Source organism: Centruroides vittatus, unplaced genomic scaffold, assembly GCF_030686945.1.
Source record: "Centruroides vittatus isolate TY-2023 unplaced genomic scaffold, ASM3068694v2 contig_301, whole genome shotgun sequence".
NCBI lineage: Eukaryota > Metazoa > Arthropoda > Arachnida > Scorpiones > Buthidae > Centruroides > Centruroides vittatus.
In genome coordinates, this window is record NW_027121927.1 from 2924744 (window position 1) to 2951254 (window position 26511).

General features: G+C 30.7%; 1 protein-coding gene across 3 annotated transcripts in view; it reads left to right on the top strand.

Moving 5' to 3' along the window:
• LOC136972763 (dual specificity protein phosphatase 16-like) overlaps positions 1–23395 on the top strand; it is a 93292-nt gene extending 69897 nt beyond the window's left edge. For all 3 annotated transcript variants that reach the window (XM_067267398.1, XM_067267397.1, XM_067267400.1), the window contains one exon: positions 21079–23395. In XM_067267398.1, the coding sequence (XP_067123499.1) occupies positions 21079–21653 (575 nt within the window). In that variant the 3' untranslated portion in view covers positions 21654–23395. The remainder of the gene's footprint in view (positions 1–21078) is intronic.
• Positions 23396–26511: the final 3116 nt, after the last annotated feature.

A 26511-nucleotide genomic window follows, 5' to 3' on the forward strand; every position in this document is an offset into this window, starting at 1 on the left:
TATATTATATATATGTTATGCATATATGTTGTTTTTCTTTATTTATTAATATATTAACAAATAAAGAAAGCATTAGCAAACAAGCAAGGAATCAAGAAAATCTTATTTATTTATTTGATAAAACAATTTTTTGGGACTGTTACATCCCATCGAACAACAAAAAGAAAAAGAAATCTCAAAATTTGAATTCAAACTTTCAAATGAATGCAGCATGAGTATCTTATATAATGTGTACATGAGATGTCAGTATGTAAACTAAAATAATATATAATGCGAAGGAAGTTTTTGCATTTATACACTGTTATCTTACATGCATGTACAGAACATCTACATCAGAAAATGCTACATTGATTCAAAAGTTTGAATTCAAATTTCAAGATTTCTGTAAATAATGTTCTTTTTGTTGTTTGATGGGTTGTAACAGTCCCGAAAAATGTTTTATTGAGAAGATAAGCTAATTTGGACTCCTTGTTGGTTTGTTAATGTTTTCTTTATTTATTAATGCTTAAAATACTTATGAATTTATTTAAATTAATAAATTTTGGATTTCTTATTATGCAATAAATGGTATGTATAACATTTTTTCATTTTTTTGGTATTTAAAGAAAAAGAAATTTCGCAAAGTTGATTGTTTTTAAATCCATTTCATTTGATTAGAATATATCTGCTTGTGTTCTTTTATTGAGAGGATTTCATTTATCTTCTGAAAACCATTGTTATTTATTCTAGCTTCTTGTTCTGTTTCTTTTACAGTTTCTGTTTCAAGCATATAATATTGCTTTTTTACAGACTTTATCATATAGGAACTTGGGAGACAATATGGCTGAATTTAGACTTTATTGATTTAAAAAAATGCCTTTTATCTTTCTCCTCCATTTATGATTTACTTCATAACTGGTCTTGTCATTGAAGTAGGGGATTTAAATGTGATATTTTTAAAATTTATTATTATATGTAAAGAAAATAACCGATTATTATTGAGATAGTACAAAAAAATCTTTGAAGAATACATTTCTTTATCACTTTTAGTGTGATAAAGAACTGATGAGTGGTATGGCACTTGAAATACATTCTCTTGTAACTAATATCAATAAAATATAAATTCAGCCATATTGTCTCCTAAGTTCCTGTATGATAAATTTGTAAAAAAGCAATATTATTTGCTTAAAAGTGAATTCTGGAAACTAAGTTAAGGTGCTTTGGTAGAATTAAGAGAAAATAGTAATTAAAAATTTCTCTACATTGTTAAGGACTAAGTTAAATGATATTTACAAAGTTTTACTTGAGGTTTTGTAAATTTCTGAGTATAAAAATTAGAAATATATGAAAAACAGAATGGGGATATCCAAGATAATACTTGAATGTATTCACATAATTAAATACATTCAAGTATTTAATTATGTGAATTGATCAAAGTGCTCTCTTTAGCATTAATTGCATTAATTTATGATTCTGAAAAGAAATGTATTATGTGATAAAAATTATCAAAAAATTATTTCAGAAATTCTAAAAGAAGATTGTATGGATTGGATGCATGCAGACTAGCAACTTTGTTCAATTAGTAATCAATTTTATTAAATAAAAAAATTATGTATGTATATATCAACTTTCAATGTTTCTACAACTGCTATTGCAAAAAAATAATGTTGTTTAAAGTTTTTGAATCAATTAATGCTATATTCTTAAATTATATAATAGGTTTTTTTTTTGAAAGATTGAGATAAAAACTTTTTTTAAAATTTAAATTGATTTTGTTTTAATCAACTTAAACATAAACAAATTAAAACAACTTCTTACAGAAATACTGAAAAGGATAATTCATACTCGAGAACCTTAGGAGTCCAGTAACAACAACACTTTAATGGAAAACTAACGTTTTTGACCATACCCAGACTTCCTCAGGTTTTTAACCAGTAAGATTTGAACATGGAATGCATACAACAACATGTTCAAAAATTATTTTTAAAATATATGAAACAAGATAAGCACATGTAGACAACTTTTAACCATATAGTTACAATGGCGATAGAAATATATCTGTACCATAAACAATGAATAATAAGATACAAATAATGGCATAGAAAAAGGTTGCTAACTGCTAGTGTCGCCCTTTTTTCAGAACAGTACCTCCATGCATAGAAAAATTTAATGGCATCATTTGTGTTAATACAGTTGCCAGCCAACCTGGCTTTGTAAATTTCCAATGTCTCAAGGTTCCGAAGGTGTTTGATGTGACCATCTGACCAATTTGGCTTTATGGAGGTCGGCTTGTATGTTGGGGTCTGTGGCATAGGTGAATAGGGAAGTGGTATGCCTGTTGTTGTGATATCATACCTGTATTCCTGTACAATTTTGCTTAGAGAGCACTTTGTGGACCCGATGTATACTGAAATCTGTTGTCTCTGAGGGGAACCTTGTAGACACTCGAGGCCCAACTGTCAACTTTAAACATAAACTTTAAAAAGCTGGTAGAAAGATATAAAAAAGGATTTGTGAATGTAATTTTAAATAACATTTAACCTTAAATGTGTGTTTTAAAAAAGAGACTATCCTTAGAAGATCATTTAATTTCTTTCTGTTGAATTTTTATATATGCATAATATAGTCAAAAAGTTTGTATATCTTTTATGTTCTGGATAATAAATTTACTTGGTCAGTCATTATCTTTTCACAACTGTTGAAATGTTTGTCTAGTTCAGCTCTTGAATTGGAATGTTTTTTTAACTAAAGTATTTTTACACTCTTACATGAACATCTCTTTTGGTCTTTAGAAGTTTATTTTTAATATGCTTTGTACCATATAAGTACATGATGCAAAAAATATTAGTATGTTCCATTAGCCTTGTTTTTTCTCGTGTAATTTATGTAATTTGTTTATTGTCATGTTCTCAACTTATTCTTTTCAAACTTTTGGAAAGAATAATTATCACATCTCAAATACTTCTAATACTGCCACCTTGCATCATATGATGCTTATGACCATACATATTGTAGATTTTCAAAAAGTTCTGAAAGTTAAATTATCAGTTTACTGTGAAGAAGTTTTTTGTTGTTGCAATTTTTATTTTGATATTGCTTTTGTGCATTGCATCATTTTCATAATGATTCTTCTAAATGATGAACGTGATTAATTTCTGTTCTGTTAATTGTATAACATATTAAATGCGTGATTATTAAATCACACATTTAATATGTTATACATAATAAAGATTTAAGTGATGTTAAAACCTGTTCTATAGTTTTATCATCAATGCATAGATTCTAGTTTGTTTTTAAGATCATTACAGTAGAGCGTCGATAAGTGGAACCAATTGGGGACTGGGGTCCTTACAGTTAATGATTTGTTCTAGTTTCCGACTTTGTACGAAAAAATACATTAACCTGTCCGATGTTCAAATTTTTGTCCGTTGCGTATCGCTTCCTGTTGAATTTTTCTCCGTTGCGTGTCGCTTCGTGTTGAATTTTCGTCGATTTAAAGCCTAACGAAAATTTTTATATTAATCATTGAGGCTATCGTATTGTTAAAAATTATTTCTGCATTTTGTACAAACAAAATAAATATATTAAAGAATATAAAAAACATGAAAATTATACTTTAGAAGTAAATTTAGTATCAAAAACATTCGATTCAGCACGACACAGTCCGACTGAAAATCGTTCCACTTTCTGGCCATTCCACTTACCGACGTTCCACTTATCGACGCTCTACTGTATAATGAATTAAATATTAGTCATTTTTATAAGAATTGCTGTGTAAGCAGAATTAGATATATAAAAAAAAAATAATAATGCTAGGCAAACTAATAGATGATGGCAAATCAATTCAATTAGTTGCTTGAAACCATTTTAATTGTCAAATAGTTTAAAAAATGAAAAATCAGTTATATTTAAATGATGATTGGAGAGATAAATGTAAAATTATATAAAATTTATAATTTAATTTTTCACAGTTTTTAGGATATTGAAAAAATCCAGTTTTAAAACATTTATAGAAATCATAAATTAATAATTAAAAATAAAATTATATTCTCACTAAGTTGAAAAATTTCTGTTATTGTTGCTGTTCAGCAAAACTTGTAAAAATAGCAACATTTATTTGTAATTGTCTGCAATTGCATGGTCAATGTTTGTTTTTATATCATGTCAAAATGAGTCAGCAAGGTAGTGATATAGCAATTAAACTATTGCTTAGTTTTATCAGTATACAAATTGATGATATCATTTTCCTCTTAGTTATGTGTGTATAGTCTAATCATTTTAGTATAGATATATCTTAAAATTTCTGTCTTAAAATTAGATTACTTTTATTCAAAAGATTATATTTTTCTGTAATACATTATCTCAGCTGTTTCATAACTATTTTGTTTTAAATAAATGAAAACTTTTTTTTATTAGAGAATTTGCATTTCATGTTTAAGTACAAATTTAGGAGATTATTCATTCATAAATTTTGAAGTTGTCATAGCTTTATTTTGGATTTCATATAAAACAGCAATATTTAAATAATTTTTATAATTAACAAACAGATTTGATATTTGAAATGCATAATAATTTCAAATGCAAACTAGTATGAAATATGGGATAAAAAGATATAAAAAATTGTTTGTGTGTTTAGCATCATTAAGTTATAAAAATTAATAATTTATATATGAAGAATATAGTTTAGAATGGCCAAAACTGTCCTGAATTAAAATTTTTTTGGTGTGTGTGTGTGTGTGTGTTTTTTTTTTAAATTAAGTGAATCACTTATAAAGCAATTTATTATTATTTTTACATTGTATATGTATATTATTGTAAAAATGTTTTATAAATATGTTTTCATTTAAATTGTGTATATAAATACAATGAGAGTATGAATTATTTTATTGTAATTCTATATTAAATGTAAACTTAAAGAAAATGAATTTTTGTACCATTATATATTTTCATTAATATCCTCATGATACTAATGACTTAAATCTGTGTTGTTTCATTTGTCATCTTCATATCTAGTATTCAGTGTGGATATCCAGAATTACAAATTTCTTTTCTTTGATTATCTCTTCTTTAAGAACAACATTTTCTATTAATTTTTCTATTCTTAATGGTTATTTAGATTTTTTAAATTTCTTTTGTGTTAGATAAGAGATAACAAAAATATTATTTCCATAGTAGTTTTAACTGTTTTAATACTTTATCTGTGCTGTTATATTTCATTTGATTTTATCTTCAGACTAATTTTTAACAAGTTTGTTTCTTATTTTACTGAATAATAATTTTAATAGTTAGTTCACTACAATGTTTGTTCTTGTTTTTACAATATATTTGTCTTAACTTTCATTTAATGTTATAATTGCATAATAGTTGATTTATTTATTTTTTCAATAACTTTATTTATTTTTTCCTTTTTTAAATCTAACTTTATCTTTCAATTTTCAGTCTATTTTCTGTTGAATGTATGCTCAGTTATAAAAATTTTGTAAGAATTTTTCCTAAGAGACTCAAATAACACTTATAATATGAAAATGGATTATATCAATACAAAAGTATTATTTTTTACTCCTTGATATGATATGATGTTGAAAGGTTTTTGGTTGTGTCTACATTACTACAAAATGCTAATATATTAACTGTAAAATGCACTTATTATATTATATTTATTTTCAAATTACTGACAATAACTGACTGACTAAGTATAATAAATGAAAATTTTGATTTTATTGACTGATACAGTAATTTTAAAACAATAAAAAATGTATATGACGCATGATTTCCTGTATCTCCCTAGGATTCGACCTTTAGCCACAGAAATTTAATAGCATTAGTCAATGCCTTGTATATATAAGTTATTGTGCCAAATTTTGTTCCTTAATTTGTACCCAGTCTTGAGATATTAAACAAAATAGATGCTAACATTAATTTAAAATAATTATATAAACAAACATCATGAAACTCAATAAATTTGTAAAGCCAAACATCCACCAGATTACATCATGCTACTTTTCCATGATTATATTTAATTAATTACTAAATAATTTGTCACTAGAGGGAGGCATTAGGTGCCATCTCTTATTAAATTTAATAATAATAATTAAATTAAATAATTTAAAATATTCTGGAAGAAAAGAATCAGCTTGGAACTCAAACCTGCAATTCCCACTTACCATGCAGATGTATTGCCAGTTATGTTACCCTAGCCTCCAATTCAATCTCCTCTTCAGGAAATATTTAAATATGATAAATCCTCCACAGTAATTTATGGTGCCAAAGTGGCAACGCATCCACATGGTAAGCGAGAGTTGCGGATTCGAGTCCCTCTCCAGGTCGATTCTTTTCTTCCAGAATATTCTAAATTATTTAATTTTAATTATTAAATTTAATAAGAAATGGTGTCTAACATCTCTCTCTAGTAACAAATTATTTATGGCAGTTGTGGATGTCTATTTGCTATACATTGGGTTTTGGTTGGTGTTTAGATTTGGACAAATTATTTAGTAACTAATTAAATATAATCACAGAAAAGTAGTCTGATGTAATCTCTTTGTTGTTTGGCTTTAAAATAATTACAATATAATAATAAAAGTTTTAGTCACTAACACTGAGTTTAAAATATGACCCATAAAATGTATCTGGTGAAAAGTTATTAAAGAAAATATTGGATATACTAAAAAATTCAGAATTTACTATAAAAAAATACTGATGATTTAATAAATAAGTTAAAAAGTCATACAGAGAAAAATTTTAATAATTTAAAAATGTTATCTTTTAGTTATTTCAATGTATTCATTCATACTTTCATAATAGTATAGTTTAAAGTTTAAGTAAGGAAAAATGTTAAATGATACCACTAAAACCTGTAATCTATACCAGCAAATATAATTTAATTTAAATACATTACAATAAACATTTTCGATCCCCTTAGGATCTGTGTCTAAAGAAAAATGTGATAACAGAATAATAGAATTACAATAATAAAATTTCTTTAAATAATAATTTTTTTGTAAATAATATATACTGTACAAACAAAAAATGCTATGTATATGGGTTTTGTTATTGGTTGTAAATTAGCTGAAATATTTAAGACACTGATTGATAAAAAACTGTGTGAAATAAACATAATAGTATTTTTATGCCAATTATGTTGATTTATTTTATGATGCTAATTTAACCCAATTTATATTGTACAGCTAGCAAATTTAATGAAGTGTCTAAAACATTGAAAAAGTTGTTTGATATTTGTTTGTCAAAAAAATTTTTCTTAATTATATAAAATCAGTATTTTACATAAGGTCAGTCTGTACACTTGGTGTCCATTTGCATTTATTCACTTTTGTCTAGACAAAAGTGAATAAATGCAAATGGACACCACTTTTAGCATCTTCTGTGAATTTCTGTACATTTAAATAATGTTAAAATGAAGTTTCTAAGAATGCCATAAGCCTAAATTCATTTTTATCATTTTCAACAAATGGAGTTGATTTTATGTGGGACATACTGTAGTAATTCATTCAGTAGTTTCACATTATCATCTCTAATAACTAGTATATAATTGAAGAAAGAAGTGTTAGCAATTTAAAGTACTTTGTTGCGAGCAAATAAGATATAAGATAACTAGTTAAATAGTGTTGTTGCATGATATCCAAGAGGAAGAGTACACTATTTGTCCTCCAAAATGAGAACATCTCCTGTATTATATGACCAAGTCTCCACTTTGACTTTAAAAATTGCTTCCTTCTATCTAAACATATTTCTGTTTTCTTTTCCATAACAATTTGTCTTGTCTACCATTCATAATTTATCTGGTGAACTTACATTTAAAGCACTGGTGAAGCTGATAACATGCAATTGTTGTTATCAGTCACATGTTGAGACTGATAACTGCAAAAAGACAACTTAAAAATGCCTATTTACCTAAAGATAATGATCACTTGTTGTAATCAGTTTTGGTTATAGTTAAGTTTTGTGTTTTTTAACCTGTTTTAAGATGTGCTAACATTAGACAACTGATGATAACGTCTGATTACAAAAAGCAGTTTATTGTATAACTAATTGAACTTAAACTGTCCAAAAAAATGTATCATGAAGAAGTTTAGTTTATCTCTACAAAATATCATGCTGAATTTCTATTGAAGTAAATGTAATTTTAAAATTAAAATATTGTGCATTTATTATAATTCAAATTGTGCAATTATTGATAATATTTTGCATAATTATTTTACATATATTGAAAAAATATAACACATTGATGTAAATAGACTCAAGAAATTTTATTACAGTTGCAAAAATAAATCACAAAGGTTAAAAATAAATTTTAAAAATATTAGAAATTGAATAACACATATGAATATGTAAGAAATTTTTTAACTAAAAAGTAGTAAATTCTACTTTCTAAATTCTGTTTATAATAAGTAATTTGATTTAATTCAAACTTAATAATAAAGTGTTTTTCATTTTTAATATCATGCTACCTTAATAATTAAAAAAAATTTTTTGATCTAAAAAAATTCAAATACTGATTTCAACTTATTTAGAGAACTAAAATACATTTGATTGATTTGGCAGCCAAATGCTTTATATTATTTTTAGTTCACCAGTTTGTGAGCAGTAGCATACCAGATGCAATGTAAAGGGGGCGACAGTTAAAATTTAATATGAATTACTATACATGTCAGCAGCATAGCTAGGGTTTTCCAGGCCTGGTACAGAACCAGATTTGTGGACCCCTGAAAAAATTTTTCTGGTAGGGGTGTCCTTTTTCCATAATGGTAATCAGGAATGTCCAAACAAAAACAAGTAATTTTTTTCTGTAAATTTCAGCTTTTGAATTTATTTATTCCGTTTTGTGCGATGTAAAACAAATACCGTATTTTACGGACTATAAGACGCACCTTAATTTTTAAGCAATTTTTTTTAAAAAAAATACCTATAAGATGCTACGGACTGTAAGATACACCTGAATTTTGGAGGCAATTTTTCGAAGAAAAAAGTGCGTCTTATAGACCGTAAAATACGGTAATAGTAGGATACATTTAAATTTTAAAAACTTTCTTTATGAGCTTTCTGACTAGCAAAATCAGAAATAACAGAATCAAAATCAATGGAATCAGTAACTTCACGTTCAATGGATAAAAGATAAAATGGCAAGGTTCGTCAATCTCAGGTTGCTCGTTGTCGATCTCAGGTAGTTTTTAATTAGCTTCAGCTTGGAAAAGCTTCTCGTACAAGTTGCAACACTAACTCCAATCGTTAAGATTCGGAGACCTATTTCTATATTTGGTACCGAATCGATCAATTTGTATCAATGAATAAAATTCAGAAGCTCCATCTTGACAAATCAGGTTAAGTTCCGAAGATACAGCAATGAACATATTTTAGGCATTAGGTTTTTTTTGTTGTTTTGTTTACGTAAACAGACTAAAATATTTTTGTGTAGTGGTTTATATAGTGTATTAGAGTTGAGTTGTTGGTTTTCCTGTGTAATAGGGACCCCAGCAGCTCAAGCAGCCAAATGCCAAATTTTTGCTTTGTTCTGATTGCTATGAAAAATTTTTTGGGTTTTTTTTCCCCTGTGATTTTGGGACCCCCGTGGGCCTATCGCTTTCCAGGGACTTGGTGTGGACCACTGTAAATTATTACTATTATTTTATTATTGATAATTAAAGATGATATACCAAAAAATGCGTCTGCATAAAGTATATTAATGTTATATTAGATAAGTGTTTGTACTTGATCAGAAAATTTTATTTCTTGAATAAAACTATAGGATATTTTTTATAAGTTATATAAAAACCAGTCACATTTAAAATTGTTCTAATAATTGATAAGTTATATCGTTACGTATTGCCACATTTTATATTTTATTCTTTTAAATAAGCTATAGGAATAATTATAAATTATTACTATGCAGTTTTGGCATGTATGGAAATGACTCTTCTTTGCATCATAATAATGGTAAGAAGGATGGTCCTGCTTAAAGAATCACCATCAAAAATTTCATATAGTCTTTTTTAAAATGTTGATGGATAAAAAATATTTTGTAAATAGAGTAAATAACAATGTATACTTTTATTCATAAAAAAAAATATTAAAAAATATTTGACTGCTGACATAGTTTTGTCAGCTGTTAAAAATTAAAAATACTGACTGACTAGCTGTTGATTCATGTAACCAACTCATTTTGTTTACTTTTTAAATAGAAATTATTTTATTCATTGCACATGCATTTCTATCCTACAAATCAAGTATGATAAATACATATATTTACCATACTTGATTTTGATCATACTTGATTATAATTTTTTAAATCAAACATATATTTAGTTTTTGAAATAAAATTGTATTATTTATATAATGTTGTCATCACTTCATTTTAGATAGTTTGATAATTTAGCTAATACAGTTTATTAATTATGTAATTGATCTATTCTGACATGTTTTGTTGTCATTGACCAAATCCTTATTTAAGCTAGATTATTTTTCATGTCTGGAGTAGTGAGTATCCAAAATAAGAATTTCATTGGTAAAGACAGTAAACTAATTAAACTAAGGTTTAAATAATAATAATAATAACTCTCCCATGGTTACCACCTGGTTGTGGTAGGAGAGCCCAATAATTTTACTGATCCATAGGGCAATGCAGGCTGGATCACAAGCTCCTGGTAGAGACACCCATGCCAGTAAGGTTTATGGGGAGAAATGAAGCTAAGAGTGACCACACCCACATTCTGTGGAGATATTTATCATGGTAGTAACCAGATCTAAATATGATACCGGCTCGGACATTGCCCGGGTTAACAAGGTCCGCATTCGTGGGTTAGGCAGAGGCTTGCGTTCGAAAAATAGGCCACAATCTCTCTTGGTTACCAGTGGCGAAAGCAGCACCGGCCCAAGCATGGCTGTGGCAATGCATCCACAGACCACAAAGGCTGGAAAACCACGCCAACGGATGAAATGAACAATAGAAATGAACGAGTTTATCATCCATACTTACTACACCATCACAAAACTCGAAACAAACATGACAGCATACAAACAACAACTACATCACAGATTCACACAATAATATCCTCACCTCACTGTCACCGAACAAAGGGTTGTTGATCAAAAAAGAACAATTATACACAACAACCTTATCCCACAAACAACACTTGAACTTATCAAACAACAGGTTGCTGATCAAATACATCAACAGACAGAAACATCTAACATTAATGAAGATCACGTAACCTGTCAGGATAATCCAGCAACAAGCACTGATTACAGCACACACACACAACAACTACCACTATTGATACTACAGACACTTCCTCATCCACCACTGATAATGTAGACATAGATTTAGTTAATACGCTCTCACTTATATTTCAGGAAACACTCACTAAATATACAGGCACAGATCCCACACAAAGACCATGAATACCAAAAATCAGCACATCAAAGGTAGTAGGAAAAACACTAAATTATGCAAACACTCACTACAATTATTCAATTTCTACACTCAGACATTCATACATTAGTTTATGCTGGGGCAGTCACAGTAGTGACACACCATAGACTGAAAATACAATCGCAGACAGATATACACAAAACACAGTTCTATCACAAATGATAGAAACAGAGCCTGCCTGGCAGAGAAGAATAGAAACACAAATAAATGACATTAGACAGCAATTAGGCAAGCTGACACAATACACTAAAAACAACATAACACCCAAATTAAAGAAACAACTCAAAAACATTTTCAAGAAAATCAAAACACATGCACAAAACACAAACATCACAGAATACATCAACACACTGAAACATAAACTCGCAGCCAAAGCATGTAGACTCAAATGATACACACATGTTCACTACGAAAACAACAAAATAAATTATTCACAAACAATGAAAAACTCTTCTACAGACAAATCAGTACCAAAACAAACACCGATACACAGCACAGTGGCACACAAACAGAAGAACTCACAACTTACTGGTTTTCTCTTTGGTCTACTGGTGTTACACACAATGCTGATGCTGGCTGGATTGAGGAGAACAAAAACTTGCACATGCACCAACATACCAACTATGCCCTGTGCTGAAATAAACATACACGACATCCACTACTCTGTTAACAGAACACACAACTGGAAGATACCTTGTGTAGACAACATTCACAATTTCTGATACAAAAAATTTACATCACTGCACCAGGAACTAGCTAAACACCTAACACACATGATCATCAATCCACAAGACATGCCAAAATTTCTTACTCAGGGCATCACCTACATGAAACCTAAAAACAACAATACCACAGACCCCACACAATACAGACCAATCACATGTCTTCCAAGACTACAAATTATTGACATCCTGTATCACAAACAAAATATACGAAGATGTTGAAGAACACAACATTCTTACGGAACAACAAGAAGGTTACTGTAGAAATCACTAGGGATGCAAAGAACAATTACTACAGACACTTCCTCATCCACCACTAGCAAAGCATTTGACAGTGTTCCACACAGTTGGCTGCTACATATTCTACATATGTACAAAATACATCCATCACTCATTACATTCTTCCAAAACACTATGCAGCACTGGAGAACAACACTACATCTCAGGGTTAGTAACACTTCCATACAAACAAACTAAATATTCATTAAGTGAGGAATTTTTCAAGGAGATTCCTTGTGTTCTTTCTGGTTCTGCTCAGCCCTGAACCCATTATCCAACATGTTAAACAACACGCAATATGGTTACAATATCAGATATGAAAAAACACACAGTTTACATTGTCACATCTCATGTACATGGACGACATAAAACTTTATGCATCCACACAAAAACAACTTCATCAACTCCTACAAATCACACATTCATACACCAAGGACATACAAATGGAGTTTAGCCTAGACAAATGCAAAACACTTCACATAGAAAAAGGAATCCTGAAGAAAGATTTTGCACTTGGAAATGGAGACATTATTGAATCCATGGAAGAGGGCAAGTTCTACAAGTATTTAGGATTCCAACAGGCCAAACTAACAGAACATACACAAATAAAGCAAAGATTAATTAAAGAATACCAAAGTAGGTTAAATGCTATTCACAGAACAGAGTTAAAACAATAAACACATATGTCATCCTAGTACTCACATATTCTTTTGGAGTTATACATTGGACTCATACAGATCTTGAGAAACTCCAAAGGAAAACAGAAACAGCACTTACTAAGCATAAACAACATCACCCTAAATTCACCCCAGAAAGATTAACTCTTCCATGTAAAGATGGTGGACGTGGCCTGATTGACATAGTTAACCTTCACCACAAACAAATACAGTCACTGCGAGAGTTTTTTTACAGAAAACAAGAAACATCACAGTTACATAAAGCAGTAACTCTAGCAGACTCAAATAACACACCATTAAACTTACACTCATGTCATACAGACACAACATAACATATAAAAAGCATAGACACCATTAAGCAATCGTGGGTGCGAAAGGCACTCCATGGCAGGCATCCCTATGACCTGTCCCAGGATTTTGTTGCCAAAACTGCGTCAAACAGCTGGTTAGATCGAGGATGCCTCTTTGGGGAGACAGAAGGATTCATGATTGCCATACAGGATCAGGTCATAAATACTAAAAACTACAGAAAACACATACTCAAAGATACAACACTCATAAATGACATATCATGCCAGAAACTATACAATGCATCACTTTTGGCTGCAAGCTCTTCACACAGACAGATTATTTACACAGACATAATCAAGTAGCAAATATAATACATCAAGAACAAAGAAACACAAATTAGTAGACATCCATGAACCATACTACAAATACATTCCACAGACAGTATTGGAAAACAACACGCACAAAATGTACTACAACAGAGTCATAATTACAGATAAAACAATTTACCACAACAGACCAGACATCACACTCATTGACAAACACAATAAAATCACATACATTATAGAATATCCATTCCAAACACTCACAATATACAAAAGGCATGTACTGAAAAAGTCAGCAAGTACACAGAACTTGCCCAGGAAATAAAGCATCTGTGGAGGATGGATAGGGTGCTTATTGTACCTGTTGTTCTCTCCTGTACAGACAGGTGTGATACCACACACACTACACAAAAGCCTGGGGACATTACAATTGAATAGAAACACATACATTACACTACAGAAGGCCACTATATTGAATACATGTCATATTGTGAGGAAATTCCTGAATACAGACACACTGATACACTTCTTTAATTTTTTTGGTTACTATGCTTTGACAGCCACTGGTGTTAACCCAGTATATCTCACTTAACATAATAATAATAATTAAAGTTTAAAATGTTAACTACTGATTATTTTTATCTTACATAGAGTTTTTCTTACTTTTAATATTTTTTATAATTTTACAACCTTATTTTTATTTATTTAAGTATTAAACATTATTATAGAATTAAATAATTTATTATTAAAGTACTCCCTGTTAAATATTCTGTGGTAAAAACTGAATGCTAAATTTTATTATTAACTAAATAAATAGAAGTTTAGTTAGAAAATTATTATGTATAAAGTTTAAAGTATGATAGCTTTTAATGTTTTTCATTGCATTTCTATGAAATCATTTTAAGGATCATACTTTGTATTATACATAATTATTAATGGAAAGCTTGTGTAAAATATTTTTCAAATATTCAAATGAAATTTCAATAAGAATACCAATAGCATTTGATTATTATTGAAATTGCAAGCTTATATTGTTAAGTGACTTGCATTTTATAGTTAAGTAATTTAATTTGGGAAATTCAAATAATGAATCAGCTAAATTACAACTAGTTGCATTTTAGTATTGCAAAGATAGAATAACAGAAATAAAAATGTTACAATACTGTATGATGACTAAAGAATTATTTAATCTGATTAAACATTCTTTAGTTGTTGTTTATTTACTATGACTAATAATTTTTTAGTCACTGTTTATTATATTTTCTTACATAATTATGACACAGATTTGTTTCAAATATTGCAAGTTTGTTTTTATGATAATTGTCATAAAAGTCATCATCTATATTAATCTAAAAGTCTTAACATTTATTATATCAATTATAAATCTTACTTTAATATTTCAAATTTATCCATTTATTTCATTTTTTATAATATGGAGGAATGTATTGGTTTGCAGCAAGATGGTGTTTAGGAGATATCTTGCATATGCAAGATATTTATTGCTTTTGAATAAGTGGTATTGAAAATCAATATAACATTTGATGGTTTTTGTTTCTATTTATTTTTCACTATTCAAATAGCAGTAGTTTTTTGAAAAAAAAAACAAACTGAACATTGTGACTGTTGATCCTGAATTTCTGTTTAAACAACTATTATTAAGAAATTCTATTGGCAGATATATGATTAAGTTATGGTTGAGTTCATTGTAATTTTTTTTTATAAAGAATTTTGTGTGTTATTGACTAAGAGGCTAGTGGGATCATTAAATTCAGTAAAGTTAAATTAATAAAAAAAATTTTTAATAACTGAAGATTGATTAATAAGCAGTTAAGATGCAAATTCATGATAAAAGAAAAAATAGTGTTGTTACTTATCAGATTTTATGGTTTTCCATTAGTTTCATTAATAACAATTATGCAGTAAGACAATGATGAATTTGCTGGAAAAGAAACATTATAGACAGCATTAATGATAAGAAAAAATATATATAATGTGTGATTTGTATAATTGTGCAACTGTTATGTTGTTGCTATTTTTTCATAAATATATTAAATTTATATTCTCTGTAGTATCTGTAGAAATGAATAATAATCTTATTCTTTTATAGATACTAAAGAAACTAGAAATTTTAAAATGTATTTTTCTTTTAAAATTTCTGATAAATTTTAATTAAAAATATATATATGGAAAAATATAATCAATAACAAAATTGCTGGATAATTACACAAATCATGTATTTTATATATATTTTCCCATCCTTGATGTTAGTGTAAAAAGTTGTCATTCTTCAATCTTGTTTAATTTGTTGCATTATGATAAAATAATAATATACATTAAATAAATAACATTTTGGAACAAATTTATTTATCCATTTGTGACTGGAATTTTTTTTTTCTGAAAAATAATATCTACATTTTTTTTTCACAATTTTTCATTTACATATATCTAGTACTTTTATATGATTGCTTTCAGCTTTCATCTTTTCATTTATTGTGAAGCATAAGCAATATTAATTTTTCAGTTCATATTAAAATGAATATACCAGTATATACTTTTTCTTTCCCTAGTGGAATGGAATTTTTGAAGTTCTAACATTCCATGCAGTAATCCAAAATTACTAAATGTTTACTCAGTTCTCTTTAGCTAGATATTCTAAAAGTAATGGGCAATAATGCTATCACAGTATTCTATAGTAAAATTTTTGTTTTAATTTTGGAATAATTGACACAGTATTTATTTATTTCTTTATTTTATATTCCATTTATTTATGTAATATTGATTTATATCATTTATATTAAATATTCCTGTTAATTTTTAATTTTATAAATTGCATTTACATTTTAATTCTGGATATGCTTTATTTGCTTATTTTATTATAAATTTCTGACGTCTAAAGAATAATTTGGATAAATACTCTGATGGAAAAAACTTTTCTCCATTAGAATATTAAGAAGAAAATATATAAGCAAATAAGGAGAGTTGCAATGTGTCATTATTTTGTTCAGAAAACGCTAAAGCACCAAAATAGTCTTCTTTCTAAATGATCATTGTCTAAGTCTTAATGAAGGCAACTACTGCTAAATAACATATTAGTAGTATGCTATTTTATTTATAAGCAATTAAATAACCATAAATCATAAGTCCAGACATTCACGAAATACATACAGAAAAATACTCGCAGGGAGAACGCAGGATCTAGTCTTTCTGTAAATATTTTCATTGCAATGTGGATTCATCTTATATATCAGTAAAATCCGGATTTTTGATTGTGTGTTTTAATTTTTTACAGAATTATTCTGCTCATTCGCTTTTGTAATTTTCTTTATCACTTTATTGAACGGTGTTCGATATTTTCTTTGTCGTTTCTATATCCTGGGCTCCAAGATCTTAATACAGCCTCCCTATTAACTATATTTTTTTTCTTTCTCTTCTCTTATTTCCTTGCACCTTTTCTTAGATCTCTATTTCTAAATAGATTTAAGGATTAGACTATATTTCATATAAGCATAATATCCGATCATGCTGTTGATCTTTGCTTGTGCAAGATACTTATTGCTTTTAAATAAGTGGTATCGAAAATCAATATAACATTTGATGGTTTTTGATTCTATTTATTTCTCACTATTCAAATAGTAGTAGTTTTTTGAAAGTGAGCAGACTGAACATTGTGATCTGTTGATCCTCAATTCCTATATTAATTTTTGCGAGATATGATTTGAATATTCTATACAAAGGCTTTTTCCATTCAAAACTGTTTCTTCCTTATCACGAAAAAAAGAAATTCAGAACTATTCGGATCGTTTATTAAAAATAAAATATTGCAGTCAGAAAAAAGTGCCAAGACAGAAAAATTTGTTTTCTTAATAAGGATTAAATATTGGTTATAAATTAATCAGCAGACAAAGTCGAGATTCGGGCGAGAGGATGTCCGTTAAAGCCGAAAGTCCGTCATATAATAAAATAGGTTTTCCGAATGCGGGTGTTGAAAAAAAATTGGCAAATTAGTTTGTGTTTTCACTTATGTACTCGCAGTAGTTCCGAGATTGTGTGAAACAAGTTTACGATCTAAATCAAAATAAATACTTTTTTTTTTGGAAAATACACTTTGAGCGGCGACTCTTGAGTTTGGGGAAAAAATCTTTATTTAATAACACATAAAAAGCATTTTAAAATTAACAGGATGTTAATTTTCACATATGCCACGGATCAGAGTTTTTGTCCGTTAAATCGAGGTTTTACCCTGTAACAAGATGTCATCGGTGTATCGTAATAATTTATGGTGACTTCTGTGTGCATGAATTAATTTATGACAAAATATCAGTACATTCATTCCGATCTTGATAACGGCTTGCTACAGTTTTGGCGACTAAGTTCCAAGAATACCCACTTTCCCGCAGATTTTAAGGGCACCTTCCATGCCCATCGTAGGTTTGACTAGGTCCGCAATGGGACGGTCGGCCGGTGAGGGACGGATTTTGACATTTTAGAAATTCCAAAGAAAGTATATGTCAAAACTTTTTTAAAAAAAATTTAGTGAAGCTACAGGCTTTTTGTTCTTTCTGGCAGAATTTTAAAAACTGTTCTTAAATACATAGATTTACCGCCCCAGATTCGTTCCTATTGTGTCATTCGATTTCTTCCTCCTCCAACTCAGTCTTTTTCACATCATTTTGACTTTGAGTGATAAGATAATTTTCAAGAAATTATAATGGGATTATTTTCAAAAATGTGCTTTGTCTAAAGTTAAAGATGCAGGAGTGATTCATTTTATGTCATCTCATTCGATGAGAACCTAATCCAAATGAACGAAATCGTTAGAGAGTACCTAATCTGGATAAAATCTCGCGAATGATTCTTCAATTGTCAAAGAACGTTTTCGATCTTTGAAGTATTCACTTTCGGTTTTCGTGAACGTCCAGGTCACCGAAGCTCTGAGAAAAGTGTGCAAGTGACAGAAAATCTCAGTATCATGGCACAGCTCGTAGATTTTGCACGTTTTATCTAAAATCTCAATGAAATTCTGTATTTACGTTTTTCGGCCACTAATTTTCACCATGGCCTAAACATTGCGTGGGAGAGAACTTGATGAAGGTGAAGGGATTTATAATTATCTTCAATACATACATAACTAATATTTATGTAATTAATGTATCCAATTCAGGTAGCGTATTTAGTACAGTTGCGTTCTATAGTGGGTGTTTTATTTCGCGTATTAATTAAGCAAATTATCATCATTATTTAAAAAAGAAAAGAATTTAAGTGTATGTGACGTTTTACAATTTATTAATTAGATTACATGTTTTCGTTACTAATGCGCAAAAGTTTGAGTTGCGGAAAGGGATAATTTCTCTATCCGAAAAAGATGAATTGCCTGATTAGAAACGAATATATGCGGCATTAATGAGATGGAAGAGGAGATTGATTTATTATTAAGCGAAAGATGTCGAGAAATTTAAAAAAAGAAAGCCATAGCAATTATCTAAGAGAATATTCGCTACAGCAAGGTTTTTTTTTTGGTCCGAAACGAAACAAAAAGTCGCGTTAATCATTTCCCACCGTGCAGATTGTTTCGCATTCTTCACTTTTACCAATACGTTGTTTGTTTGGTGTTACTCGATCGAGATACATTTCTAAGTTATCAGAATATGTTATACGTGTATTTTAGTTACGCATAGAATATATCTCGATAATTTAGGAAGAAATTGTCCACATTGTTAAAACATAGAAAAATACTACCAACAGTCATTCATTTTTTAATATTGCAGATAAGACGACAAACTATTTAATTTTATCTATCAATAGGTAGGAGAATAGTGAGCTTTTTATGACATTTTTATAAAATTATATTACATATATTTTTATAAAACATTTTGATTATATACCTGGATACATTAATTACATAAATGTTAATCATGTATATATTGTAGATAACGAAATGAAGTATAAGCTTATACATAAAGCACTATCGTATTTTTTTCATTAGATCCTGACAAAAAGAAAGGTTTGGAGAAAAGCATTGACGTCATATTTCTAATCGAATCGAATAGATAATGAAATCGCCCATCTAACGGTCATATTCGTAACCAAGGGTCAAGAGTTAGAAGTTAACTAATTACCAATCACTTTATTTTTAGTACGTAAATGCTAATTGGTTAACGTAAATGCTTATTAGTTAACTATTAACCCTTGAGTTTGGTTGTGAATAAGGACGAACAGTTTTTGTACTCCGTCCGTATTATTCTTACAAATTATTATTTAATTTAAAGTAGAATATAACGATGACTTTTAGAAATAATAAGTTACGTGCAAGTTGCGCTTTAATAATTCATTTTGAAAATACTTTTGAGCAGAAGGATGCCATTTTCAAATCGCTGCGAAGAGACGATATGTTGTGAACGTTATTACTCTTATAAGGGTAACAACTTAATAAAACTCCCTATCCAATTTTAACACACACAGTGACGTTCATTTCGAAAAATGCACAAATTCAAACTAAAATAGCGAAACAAACAAACAACTGTAAAAACATCCAGCATGTACAAGAAAATAATCTGAATTACTACAGTACGTTACTTTGTTGAATTCATTGTCGTTCTAATTATAATAAAAACGATAAGAGACTGATCAAAATAATATAATGCTAGGCGATTACACATCGAGCAGCGAAAGTAGAACGTAGACGCTCACTTTCTGGTCTGAGTCCCCCAAATTTTAATTGTACTGAAAGTTTTTATTAGAAATTGCAGAGGCGAGATGCTTAAAAGAATTGCAAATTGTTGTTTCCTCATTGTTTGAAATAACGAAGGATATATTAGATTTTCGCTGGATTTCCAATGTCGGGCGCACTATTTTCTCACGATTCCATTATTCTTTTTCTGCTTATGGCATAGTGAAATTAAGATTGGGATTTTTCATCATCCGTAGATGAAGTCCTCATCCTTACGTTCCGTAAGAAAGATTGAAACGAGAAACGGATTTTTAGACAAAACTAATGTTAAAGAATGTATAGTACGTGTTCTATATACAATACTTGTATATTTTGTAACATTGGTTTTGTCCATGAATCACCATGAAATTTCTGTTTAACATTCCGTGTGTGTTTCATTACCAATTTTATGAGTGTTCCGCGAAAATTCTTGGTGAAATTTATAGAAATCGATAGCAGTTTCAGAGGAACGTGTTAAATGGAGGAACATTTTCAGAGGAACGTGTACAGTACTTAGAATTTACCTTAAAATAAAATTTTTTGAAAGATTTTCTCATTAGTAAGGAAACGTAGCTTTAAATGTTTCTTCAAATTTTTTCTTGCGTTATTTATTTTTTACTTACATTTATTCTGTTTATTTTTCTTTAAAATGTAGCAGAGAATAAGGAATATTCGAATTTGGACGATTCCTCTAAGGAGCGTTACGGATGCGGAGGATCATCGCGCGACGTTTCTGTCGAAGAGTCGACCGAAAGGAAGGAAGAAACGCAAGGTGGGTCGACCAGTGAGGGCGCTCTCGAGGCGGAAGACGAGAGCCCGAGTAAATACTGTAAGTTAGATTCGTCGGAGGTGATCGACAGACGGACTGGCAAGGAGAGCGGTAAGTCGGACGGACTGTACCGCGCCCATTCCTGTCCGGGAATTCTCGGTTGGCTGCGCAAGAGCCTGGACGACTCCTCTTCGCGGTCCCGCGCCGAATTTCCTCGTCTGCGCCGGAACCGGACGGAAACGACGACCGAGAAGGCCGGAGGACCCCAGAACAGATACAGCTGCGGCAGCCTGGAGCACGCGGTCGAGCGTGCCACCTACGGATACGAGTCTTGCCCCGACGTGTTGCACTGCGGGGGATACAGTCGCAAGAGCGATTCTTCCGACTCCGACCGGGCCGCGTCGCTCTCGCCCTCTCGCGGACTCTTTCGTCGCAGCGTCGACGTCATACGCGTCTCCTGACGTCGAGATTCGAAGGCTGGTCCGTCCTCCTCCTCCTCCTCCTCCTCCTCCTCATAGTACTTAGCATAGTCGTAGATTTCTCTCCTTCCCTCGTCCCCTTCGTACGCGCGATAGTCGCACTACCACCATCACATATCATAAATGTAGAAGAATTGCGATTTAGGTTGTGACGCGTAAATCTCTTATGGATGTAAAGAAAGAAGGGGCAGGTTTCCCCCTTTCCAAATGTAAATGCAGTATATGTAAATAGGAACGGATAGGTCGTTCAAATATCAGTTTGTTTCCCCCTCTTCTTTGTATAAAAAAATATTAATTATTATATGGACGGAAGAGGAGAGAGGTTTTGTTGATTTTGTAGAAAATAATTAACGATGTTTTTCATTTTTTACGTTGTATTTAAATGTAAGAAATTTTATTTGTTCATTTGAAGAATTGTGTACGAAAACATTTTCGAATCGATTGGAGGTTGTCGTCTCTCGAAAAATGTGAGAAAAATCTCATAGTTTTTTCGAGTGGGAACGATTGAATGAATGGAAAACGAAGTTAATAGTCCTCCGTTGACGACGATAATGTTTGATTTAAAAAGAAAAAGGGGGTCATTCGAGAAAAATCAAACATTTACAAACGAAGTTCTAGAATTTGGGGAGGAAATTTTAATTTGAATTCTTAAAACTTCGCTGGAAAAATACCGAAATGTTTAAATTTTTGCCGGAGGAAAACGGTTACGAATAAGATATTTTGTTGTTTAAACGATCGTTAAAGAAAATCAAAATAATTTCCTTGTTTTTTTTTAAATGTACTCCGAGTATAGTGTGTACTGTATTTATTTTTAAAGAAAATGTTGAATTGTGAAACCTCAGGTACAAATTTTTGAAAATGTTGCCTAATTAAATTAAACTATGCATAAAATAATTGATTTTTTTGTTTCAAACTTTCGAGATTTATAATTTGTATTTAATAGTAACGTAAAGAACGACCAAAAAAAAAAATTGTCAGTATTTTCACAACAGAAATTTCGAATTTAGCAACGAAAAATTGATTTATTCTGAATTGTTGATCTCAATATTATTGTTTTTGTTACGAATTGAATTGTAATTTTTCTTTTCTTTTTTTTTTGTATAAAGAATCTGTCGTGGCAGCGAAGAATTTTTTTTGTTTTTTGTTTTGTTTTCTGTTGTTGAAATGTTTGCAAATTCGGAGTCTCGCGCTTCGTAACGCAATATAATTGTATCGCAATCGACACAGTTATTACGTCACTGCCATTTCGGAACGTGCAATATATATATATATATATATATAGCCTATGTATAATCTATAATTCTAAGGAAGATTCTTGTGATAGATTTAATTTAAATGTGGTAGTAGGGAACTAACGATGTCGCGTCGGAATTTAGCGAAAGGAGGGTGACGTCGAATTCGAGTGCCTTCACTTCGCCCTCGCTTCTATCTTGGAACCTGTGTTTTCTTCACTGTATGGATACGATGCACATTCGTTAGGTATTTTAACTCGGTGTAGTGATTTAAATATACTGTGTAACAAATGTGATGAAAGTGTATAATCGATGTTACGGTGACGACCAGTGTGACGTTCGAAATACAAGAAAAATTCTTAACAGATTTATAATTCCCAGTTTATTTTCTCTCGTTTTCAAGATTATAAAAGAGTGATTCTGTCAGTTTCGATTATTTTGATATATAATATAAAATATTTTTGATATTTTAAATTAAAGCTTATTACTGTACATATTTGTTTTTTTTTTTTATACAAGAAAAGCCGACATTTTTATTTTATTTCTTTTTTTCAATTTATTCGATCGGAACAAACAATATATCACCTTTTATTAAGCCAAAATAGTTTACACATAAAAAACAATATTTTTTAATAATAAAGCGTGTGAAAAATTGTACTCGATTAGGTGATGTAAAAATAATTACATTAAATGAAAATAAATTGTGATAAAATGTAAAAAAACGTAGGAACGTTTACCTAACGTTTTTTCTCATATTAATTAATATAATATAATAATAATAATAATAATATATTTATATATAAATCCGAGACGACCGTTCCGACGAAACACGTTTATTTTAAAATAAAATTTCACTTTTTAATAAGTGTATACATTACATATATGCATAATAAATATACATATATATAAGGTAGAAGCGCATACATTATATATATGCATACTGGTGTATATACATAAATATATTTTATATATAAATTTTTAAGTGACAATTGTATAACAGCTGCAGCTTGGAAATTTTTTTCTTTTTTTTTTTGTCGTGACGTCGGCCGCAGCGACGAAGAAGCTTAATAAATAAATTATTTTAAGCTGTGCAAAATCCCAACACAAAAAAATTAGTGAAACGATTTATGTTAAATTATACAATATATACAATATTCAGCTATTACTTGACTATTATATAAATAATTGAGAATTTCGAACAAATAAAACTTAATGAGATCTTAAAAATGGATGTATGAAAAATACTGATGCCCGACATCTCGTGCTCTCGCCTCCCTCCTCCTCCCTTTCGTCACTCGACGTCCTGAAGAAAAGGCAAAATGATTTTTTAGAACGATCTAAAAAACAATTAGCATGACAAAGAACGGGGACTAAACTTGCCTTCGATATTTTTTGGTTATTCCGCCTTTGGGCTAACCGACCTCGAAGATTCTGCTTTGTTTCTTGCCCCCGTCTGTTTCCTTTTTTTCATGTATTCTGTAAGGAAAAAAAGACATCGTGTTAATTAATTATCGTGGTTTTTTAATACAAATACGGTAAAAACATACTTTATTTACTTAATTATTTGCAGCGCGTAAATAAAATGTTTTAAAAATTTCCCGAGGATCAAATATTGGACTTTGTTACTTCCGTTTACTTTACCGCAGGCGCCACCTTTCGGTATCGAATAAACGTAAATAAACGGAAGAGGAGTTTTACGCTCGACTCGCGTAATTTAATAAACGTAAAAGTACGCGCCGTTTACGAAAAGGGTTTCTTTTTCTTTAAATGTAAAAAAATAATAATCAACGGGAGCGTAGTAAACGCGGTTCCGAGAACGCGTAAACACCCAACCAATTATAGGTATGGAGAAAAGATGTAAGTCATTTAAAAGAATTCAGAACTCACAAACAAGTAACTCGTCTTACCAGTCGTCGATGAGTCGAGAGTGTATCAACCTAGGCAAGTTCACTGACCCATCTCGAGCGTGCCCAAACAAAGTCACGATTTTTCACTCAGGTGTACCGGGACCATTTCGTACGCGGGCCTGACGATTAAAACCGGTGGAAAAGCGCTACCCTCCATCGACGCCTACGTTTTTATACGGAACGGGTTAAACCTCGGAACGGTCGACCCCTCGCTCCCATCTTTACCCCAAATTTATCGCGCGAGTATCGTACTGATTCGATTACTTGAAGATCCTCCGTGGTCGTTGGCGTTACGAGGCAAGGTAACGAGGATGGTCGAAGAGGCCGTTGCTCCCGGTTCGTATCGGCGTGTCGTGCGCCCAATCCCGCCTTTCATCGAACGTTTTATACGCGGTATCGACCTTTCCGCCTAACCGAAATATCCCGAGTTACGCGTAACGTCGCATGGTTAAAGCCACCTCGACTTACATCTCGTGCGGGGTTGCGCGCGCGTGTTGTCAAACAAAGGTGTTACTTGGAATAAACTTGACCCGCCACGTGTTTTTAAAAATAACCAGTTCTTCTTTTCCGAAAACAGGAACATCTGGCTTTAATTTTTCCCCGGCATACATATTTTAAGTTTCTGTAAAGGGTCTTCGTTGTCCACTCGCATTAATAATCTGGTTTTCGGATGAGTTTGTTTATTACCATGGCACTTTTTTAATAAAAAAAAAAAGACAAGATGGCTAATTCTCGTCTCGTGACTCATTTTGTCAGATAACGTCGAGAGAAAAATAATATCCGTGCAACGTAATCCGGCTGTTAAATATTAACGTACGGAACAACGTTGTAAACAACGTATCATGTGTTACAAATATGCGAGACGTCGAAACGAATTGCGCCCGCTTTCCTTTCCACCAATGTATACGTTAACGTAACATATAATAATAATAAATTTCCATTTACCTATCGTCTTTAAAATTTTATTTGTTCACTCTTCAAATTTAGATCATAATCTTCCAATTGAAAATAACCGTAAACAAATAAGGTCCGATTTTAGCGCGTATTTTAAAAATATCCGAATGTTACGAATCGTTCGACGTTATGAATAACATCTAAACTCTTCGCCACGACGGAGGAGCCACGCGTGATTTTATCGTGCAATTTAAAACACGAAAATTTCGAGAGAATCTGAAGGATTCGCGTGGATTATTTCCACGAAATCTTCATGTTTTCGTGGAAATAAATGTGAAAATGTTCTCAAAACTGACGAACTTTTTAATGCATTTTTGTGAAATTCGTGGCGCGATACTCTCGTTTTCTCCCAATTTTAAATAAGACCATTGTGGCACAAACTAAGATTAATTGGCTCGAAAATAATTGAACCGATTACGTAACAATCGATTTGGTACGCTTTGGCCTGTGACAAACTAGAGGAATATGTTTACTTGGTAACTCGTTACGGGAACGATTTTCGGTGGCGACGGAGAAGCGCGTCTACGCCGGAGAGCCGCGAGAGTGGCAATGACACTATCTTTAAGGTACGACGAAGAGCGCGAGGTGAGCCAATCGGAGAAGGGGCCAACGAACGATCCGGGCAGATGGAAAGTGGAAGAACCGGTTTCTGGGCTAAGGGGCCAAGGTTACTAAGAGTAGTAAAGGGGAAAGGAAAAGGGGGCGAGAATAGAGAAAAAAAGCCACGTTGCGAGGTGAACGTCCACG